At 38.1% G+C, this 8,427-nt stretch overlaps 2 protein-coding genes across 2 annotated transcripts; one reads left to right on the top strand and one right to left on the bottom strand.

Moving 5' to 3' along the window:
- Positions 1-281: 281 nt before the first annotated feature.
- Positions 282-1,118, bottom strand: LOC108660656 (protein FAR1-RELATED SEQUENCE 5-like). The gene has a single exon (XM_018114908.1). It carries the CDS (start codon positions 1,116-1,118, stop codon positions 282-284), a length of 837 nt encoding a protein of 278 aa, XP_017970397.1.
- Positions 1,119-5,607: 4,489 nt separating this feature from the next.
- LOC18608967 (uncharacterized) lies at positions 5,608-6,207 on the top strand. The gene has a single exon (XM_007043898.3). It carries the CDS (start codon positions 5,759-5,761, stop codon positions 5,966-5,968), a length of 210 nt encoding a protein of 69 aa, XP_007043960.1. The 5' UTR covers positions 5,608-5,758; the 3' UTR covers positions 5,969-6,207.
- Positions 6,208-8,427: the final 2,220 nt, after the last annotated feature.

The raw sequence follows: 8,427 nt of genomic DNA, 5'->3' as shown, positions 1-8,427 counted from the left end.
TTCATCATGCATAAAATAACAAAACATGATTATTCATACCTTATTGTCGTCACAGCATGTGTGCAGGGGAATAAATCGGTCTGGAACTCACTGCATGAACACGTCTTGGTGGAGAGGTTGACCATTCTATCCTTAGTCCCATCTATAACTTGAAACTCCACCCGATCGATTGGTTGTATGGAAAAGTGACATGCTTCATTGAACCGTCTGTTCAACAGATCGGTAGCCTAAGAACTGAGGGGCATGGTCAAATTCAATGCCTCATTGTGCCGGTCATGGAATCAACGTTGAAACATGCCTTTGATGCACTCAATCAACACCGTTATTGGCATTTTTCTTGCATGCCTCAAGCAGGAGTTAATACACTCCGCAATGTTGGATGTCATTAGCTTGTATTGCCTTACTGGTGACCGTGCATGTGCCCATCTCTCAAGGCCTAATCTCATAAGGCTGTCATAAGTAGGTTTGCAAAGCTGTGTCAGCTTATTCATATGTTTGTTAAAATCGGCGAGCCTATAGCACTTGGTGGCCAAGGTGAAAATCACGGTAACATCTTTGCGCTTGAACCTGTTTTTAACGTTTTTCCCTAAGTGGTAATTGCATAGACCGTGATAAGCGTCCTTGTACAGTTTCTCAACTGCATTCTTAATGCCAAGATCCTGATCAAATATGAACATTGCATTTTTAGGACAACCAATCGCACGACGCAATTGGTTAAAAAACCACGACCAAGACTCTTTGTCTTCGACGTGGCCAATGCCAAATGCAACTGGATATATCTGCTCATTCGCATCTTTGCATACCACTACAAACAGAATACCCTTGAATCTACCTTTCAGATGTATGGTATCGATAGCGACTACAAGCCGCATTATAGCACTGAAATCCCGAATACATGACCCGAACGCCCAGAAACAATATTTGAATCGTTGTTCCCCATTTGTAGTGACACACGTGATAGTACCGAGATTTTCACATTCGAACATATGGAAATACGAGGGAAGAAGTTGGAATGACTCTTCCGAGGGACGAAACACAAGACTCTCCGCATACTCCTTTGCTTGCCAGGCCTTATCATATAGGCATTGCAATCCCCACTTGTGATTCATCTCTTCCATTATTTCCTTTGGTCTCAATGGGGTTACATAATTTCCTTGCACCCTGGTGAAGATAAGCTCACCAATTAACCTCGCACTCGCAGTTCGGTACCCACATTGTAAATCATCAATAGTACACGTGTGTACCTTCTAGAACATCCGAAGTTGCCAATATTCTCCCTCAGGCAACTTCGTTGCACACAAAGTAAACTTGCATGCCTTCTCCTTACAACCAACCTCAAAATGAGCGTGACATAACTTTTTAACTCTAACCTCAAAATGCTCTTTTAGTGTCAACATGCTTAAAGCTCATTTCAATTCGGCCTTCAATGGAAACACTTTTCCACGATATAAGTGGTCGTCCATTGATTTGGATTTCTCACTCCCAACTGTTTGGAAGGATATCATATCTACCTCGGGAATAATCCATTGACGAGATACCCCTGTATTTACCCTCTCTTGATCCCTGTCATCAGGCAAATGAATGTCGTTCTCAAGTGCGATGGCTTTCTCGTAAATAGGGTCGACACCCTCAACATCATCTAATTCAACAATTGTGGCATGGTCATCCAACTCAACCTCTTTTAACACAACAATTGTGGTATGACCTGTACTACCATCTACATTATTGTAATTAGGAATGTCGGTGTGCTCAACCTTGTTGTCCTCTGAACAGTCTTCATGTCCGCTAACATAATCATCTTCACAGTCATCATGTAACTCATCGTTCCAATCCACCGTGTCGTCCTTTTCAACATCATCTTCAATTTGATTAGATGCATCGTCATCACTCACAACCATCACAGTGTCGTTTATGAATGACAATGGACCCATTGCATTTCTGAGCGACAGTTGTGTTTGTTGCAAAGTACCAAGTATTTTGTTCGATGCACATTCCAATCGAAATTGTGCAGACATCATTTGCAGACACCTCATGTGTGTGCCGGACTACTCAAACTCATGAGGATACGTCAAACGTGATTGCCATGGTTGTTTGTTAGGAAATGCATGGTGTGGTATGTCAAAATAATTAACATTCTGTTGTAGGTGATTACTATGTTGGATACTGTGTTCATGTGGAATATCGTTTGCATTTCCTACCTTAACTGTCGCAAACACAACAATTGCCCTTTCATCTCGCAGAATACTTGCTACATCTTCATCATCCCTGATAATTGTGCGCAAAACCCCTACGGCATGACTGAGCGATGCATGTAGCTCGATTTCATTATTATATGAGTTGACCCTAACAACCTCTTCAACTAACTTCACTAGGCCCAAAAATGACAAATCACTCCCAACACCCCTCACTCGTGTCTCACCACCCTTGTAAGTGTCATCGACCCAATGACCACCGTATGTAATCATAAGCTTCACATTTGGCAAGTCACTGAAATTTAATAGAAAATAAGTTTCACAATCAGTCAATTTATCGAAAATTGCCCCTTAATGCATAGAAACCACTTACGTAATGCCTAAGTCACATTTGACCGGCTATTGAAATTTAACAAAAATTAAGTGTCGCAATGTCTAATGCACATTCATGCAATGCCTAAAATCTAGTGATCAAAAGCCCTAAAATAAGAAGTGAATTGCACAAGTCACGCGCCACCAGTCTCGAAATACATAGCAACAGGTCACGCAATATATAAAAACCAATCACGCGATGCCTAAAAAACTACTGAACCAAAGCCTCAAAACAAGACATGAATTGCATAAGTCAGTCACGCACTGTCAGGCTCGCAACACCTAAGAATAAGTCACTCAATGCCTAATAATAATAAGCCTCAAAACAAGAGGTGAATTGCACAAGTCATGCACAATGATAAGTCAGTCGATGCCTAATATCCACTCACATTATACCAACATAACCAATCACGTGCTAGCCCAACGTCACGCAATACATAACAACACGTCACCATATGTACTCTATTCCATCTACATACAAACCACTCACACAATATCTCAACAGAAGATATGCATTGCACAATTCACGCGTCGCGTATAACCCAATCTCCCAATACCTAATAATAGGTCACATAATGCCTAACATCTACTCACGAAGTTATTTAGCATAATATAACTTAAACGAAGAAAATAAAAATAAGAAAAGACATAAGAAAATATCTGCTCAATGAAAATTCTTAAAATTTTATTAATTAGATTCTCGAAAATAAAAGGAGATGATACAAAAAAATGAACCGTAGTTCATTTCTTCCTAAGTTCATCTACTATTTCATATATCTCGCAGAGAATCTTGTTGTTGCCTAGGATGTCAGCCTCCAGTTCGAAAGTCCTGGCCATCAGCTTGTTGATGAGGGTGTGCATTTCTTGCTGGAATATCTCTAACTTCTTCCTTAGAGGCATCTCTTCCTCTTCGAAGGCTACCTCTTCCCCATTATCGACTCTTGGATCTCTAGAGGCCATTTTACAATAATCTGAGATTGATTAAGATAATTGAATTTGATTCAAATGGTTAATGGTTCCCTTTATTTATAGGCATGAATGTTGACTCTTCATTTTCTACACCCATATAAGTGCAATGAAGGGGGGCTGAATTGGTTATTAAGTACCTGTTCGGCCTGGCGTTTCATCTTATCTATCTCTTAAAAGCAAAAGCCAGGCCAAACATCATTTTTCGAGAAATTCTTAATAAAAAGCACCTTAAAGGTTTTCTCTCTTTTTCACTAATCAAAAGGATTTTAATGTTACATACATCGTTTCCTCTTTTCTCTTCTTTTTTTGAAATTTAAGCATCATGGTCCGATTGCGTGGTAGATCAACCAAAATCTAATACTATTGCTACTATACAAGTCTGAAAATTATTTCGTTTCTTTATTGATTTCTTTGATTTTAATATCTGAAATTATAAATAAACTTCAAGCATTTCGTTATAGCTTATTAAGTGATTGAAGATGACATTCAATATCCTTTATGGTAATTTTAACCGAAATTACAACTTATATAATTTATTTTGTTAAACAATTTACCAAATAGCTTTAGTCTATTTCTCTTCTAATTTTATAGAATTTGCTATTAAGGGGGCTGAATCAGTAGATAATCACCTTCAGCATTAGGTAGATAAAGTCACGCAATGCTCAATAAATATTCAGTCACGTAATGCCTATAAATAAGTCACGCAATGTTCAACAAATATTCAGTCACGTAATATTTAGGCACCTAATGCCAAATAAATAGGTTTGATTCCTAATATCTAGTCACACACCCTAATATCCAGTGACTCAATGCCTAACAAATATTCACGCATCGCCTATAAACTAATTGATTTCGCTACTGCCAGCCAGATTTAAGTTTTCAAACTCATATAATTTACCCATCAACTTTTGCGTTCTATGAATAAACCTAAATAAACTCAAGAACTCATAACAAATACCTTAATGTCATCTCTACACTTTGGGATCGTGAGAAAGTTGGCTGTCGATATAAATCTCGATGGCATTGGAGAGCTAGACGGCGAGATATATACCTAGATGCCATTGGAGAGCTGGATGGAGGGATAGCTAAATCGAGATTTAATTTTGAAATTTTTAGCTAAATGGCGGGAGAGCAAAAAGAAAGAAACCGAGACGCACTTTCATTTGGATTAATTGGTTTAAAGGGTATTCTTGTCAAGTCTTACCAAAAAATTAGCTAAAAACAGTTAAAATTATATAAATGGTCATTTTTTAAATGACCTTACTACAAAGGTTATTTTTCATAATTTTCACTATAAATTTTTCTAAATTTTCAGTTTAGTTCCCGAAATTGTAAATCCTTAGTTCTTATTAATCACACATCTAAATAATGCGAATAATATATTCATGGAAAGCTTATGAGATGTCAGACGAGGACTTTAACCATATAAATTTCATGCTCTAAAATGGAACCATGTGAGAGAATCAAAGTTTTAATTTTCAAAATTGATTTTGGATTTTTCTCTTCATTCATAAGTGATTTTTTTTAATAAAGAGAAAGAGATTCGAACTCTTTATTTTAATTTAAGAAATTATGTATTAACTAATAAATTAAATATTTAAATAATATTTATAAATGATTTTAATATCATATTTTTACAACAAATTTCTACTACAATAAAGTGTATGCTCATGTAAAAAACCTTTTCCTATAATTCATGTAGATGTATTAAGGAGTTTGGATCTCCATGCGTGGACTCGTATTCCAACACCAATAACAGGTGGATCCTTTACTTGTGTTTCTTTAAATTTGCTTGGACATCACATATTCTCTGCGGATGCTGCATTAGCCCACTGATATCAAAAAGTTAAAAAAGTTTCATACTACCTCAATTTTGGGTATACCAACAGAATTAGTACGCTAGTGTAAGCATGGGGAGCAAGTTATTCTGGTGCCAGTTGTCATATGCTACAGCAGGGAAGAGGGAACCCAGCAGTGCAAAAAATGGGACGGCGGCAGTGAATCCAAATGACTTCATCTCCTAACCTCCGCCCCACACTACTCTCCACACTCTCTGTCTTTGTATCCCCTCGACTTTTTCTTTGCATATATATGTACTTGTCTCAGGACTCCATTAATCAGCTCCACCAATCACTTCCACTGCATCTCTCCCAAGTTGGCAGTCAGAGACCCTCTCTCCCTCTACCCGTCCCCCTCCAAAGAAAAAAAAAAGAAAAAGAGAAACAATGTCGGATTGGGGCCCTGTTTTTGTTGCAGTGGTGCTGTTCGTGCTGCTAACACCGGGGCTGCTGTTTCAGGTGCCAGGGCACCTCAGGTGTGTGGACTTTGGCAACTTTAAGACAAGTGGTGCTTCGATTCTGGTCCATTCCCTGCTGTATTTTGGCCTCATTTGTGTCTTCTTGCTTGCCATCAAGGTTCACTTGTATCTCGGTTGATGATTAATGTGGCCCTCACTGGTCATATATAATTTGATTAATGATGTTGTAGGATTATCCTACATATCTTATTCCGCTCCATTGTAGTCTTGTCTTATTTTGTTTGTTTCATACTCTATTGTTGAGTCTTGAACTTAATGCGTGGAAAATTTAAGCTCTTTTGTATTTGTTGATTCTGTTGTTATTGAATTGGCCAAGTATTTTCTTCAATTCAAAAAAACTGTTGCTTCTTTGGATAATTATTGAGCAAGAAACTCTTCGACTGATGAACGGACCGGAACGGTGAATTGAGTTCAGAACTTCAGATCATACGCTGCAATATGACTTGGAATTACAACTATTTCGGCTACCATCCACTTAAAATAAGACATATATACTCAAGTAATCTCATTGATGAATGCTCTCTTTTCATTAGCTAGCCTGACAGGTGAGAACTTCTTGTTTACTAGCAATCAATTGGGTCTGGCCGTAGAACCAAATTTGTGGAGTTCTCTTAATTCTGGATAGTTCTCAGGTTGCACTGAAACTTTGGATCCATAAATTTTATCTCATGACAATATACAAATGTGGTCTGTTTTGGCTAGTCGGCTTCTTGGGAAGCTGTTGAGTCTCGGACATTATCCTGAAGTAGTATTATCCGAGAATTATCCAGTTGAGAAAAATAACAAAATTTTACTAATGTTTTCTGTTTTTCCCCTCAACAGTACAAGTTTAGGCCCAACTTGAATTGAAGCAGCAGCTTGCTTTTAGAACCAGATGATATCTTTAGCCACCTAGTCCCAGTTTCCAGACTCAGTTACCTTCCTTTGTTTGTAAAAAGGAAAAAGGACTTGTAGGTTTTCTAGAATTCATTATGGCCAGGTACATTAACCATGATGACCAACAGGTTCAGCTAACTTTATCATGAGATAAATATCCTTCTTTCGTTTCGCGTAGCAACATGGTAACATGAGTCCTCTTGTGGCCTCCAATAGATTTGGGCAAGTTATTTGTTCAGGTTTCCTCATCCACGGGGGAGGATGTATTTTATATGAAAATTTACCTTTCATTCATGGCGTTTGAAGAAGTCACTTTAAGGGACTTGCTAGGCAGTAGCACACATACTGTACTATTTCCCCCCCTTTTATTTCTGGCATAGGCCTCTGAAATTCAGGGTATTGAAATTAATACCAAGATAATTTGCCCGCACAATGACTGATCAGTCCAAACTCCAGCTAGATCTGATTCAATGATGACAGAGATTCAAGCAAGCAGTGCTGGTGTAACTTCCTCCAAGAGTGATTAGCTGATTCCATGAAACCATCGCTCCAAGTCAGGTATCTTCAGACTGAGGGTGGGAAATATCTACTCGAGTCTTGACTGCTGGTTAATGACCTCATGTAACAAAGTCATAGCTTTATCTCATGACTAGCTAAGTATTAAGAACAGCATATGAACAAAAGAGAGGAGTTTCTTTCGTAATTCCCTCTGTTTTTTCTTTCCATACAGGCTACAATAATCTTGACAGGAATACTAGATTGTGCCTTGATTAATACTTTGTAGAACTTCGTGATGGGCTGCTGCTCACTGTTGCCACCAGAAGGGAACTCGCTAGCACCCCATGGGCCATGCGTGGCATGGAATGCCATGCTACTCTGCCTAGCTCTCAAAAGTCTAAAGAATCGATTGTTCACATCTTTATTACCTTTTCTAGGAATAAAGTTTCTTCTTGTAGTTCATATAAAAGCTCCCCCAAGGAATAAACCAATCTGGCTAAATTGGCATATTCCTTTTCAATTACATATTCTTCAAGATATATTTATTAGCATAAATTTCCTGTTTGTAAGTTGTAACGACTACGCTGTTAAAGGTTTTTGTTGATGGTCAAATGAAAGACGCAGAGTCATCAAAAGCGAAGAAGGAAAAACTTTGCTCTCTGAAAGCTAGCAGTGGAATGACAAGAATGAGAAGCAATTCAGTCATGAAATGGTAGAAAATGATTAGACAGAGCATAGACAGGCCCTGACTTTGGAGTTGCTGATAAAATGCACCGACTGCTGTTGAGAATTGATGTGGGCTTAATTGTTAGGCATTAGTCAGAACCCACTTCTTTAGCCGAAAGTTCAAAGTTAATTAGTATCTCAAATCATTTCCTCCTTACATCTAGTTTAATGATTTATGCTATGTAATCAGCATCTCCTAGGGGACCTAAGATTGCATGCGTGAGCTTTACAATTTACTGTCAGAGGCTTCATACATATACTGTATTTCTAAATGTCTGAGAATAATTTTACTCCTGTGGAGTTGTTGGGTTGGAAAGGGTTTTGGATTCTTTTACATGTCATTGACTTTATGGAGGTCATTATCGAGGTAAAGCAAATGCTTAAATGTTGCATCAATACCATCGAGGTAAAGTAAATGCTTAAATGTTGCATCAATACCATGTTCAAACAGGTTTGTCTTCGTGGTTAAGCCTCGTG

This window comes from Theobroma cacao, chromosome 2 (genome assembly GCF_053813885.1).
Source record: "Theobroma cacao isolate CCN51 chromosome 2, ASM5381388v1, whole genome shotgun sequence".
Taxonomy (NCBI): domain Eukaryota; kingdom Viridiplantae; phylum Streptophyta; class Magnoliopsida; order Malvales; family Malvaceae; genus Theobroma; species Theobroma cacao.
This window is presented reverse-complemented; position numbering and strand designations above follow the sequence as displayed.

Coding starts and splice junctions, on each gene's coding strand:
- LOC108660656 (XM_018114908.1), bottom strand. CDS start 1,118: ATGGAAGAGATGAATCACAAGTGGGGATTGCAATGCCTATATGATAAG.
- LOC18608967 (XM_007043898.3), top strand. CDS start 5,759: ATGTCGGATTGGGGCCCTGTTTTTGTTGCAGTGGTGCTGTTCGTGCTG.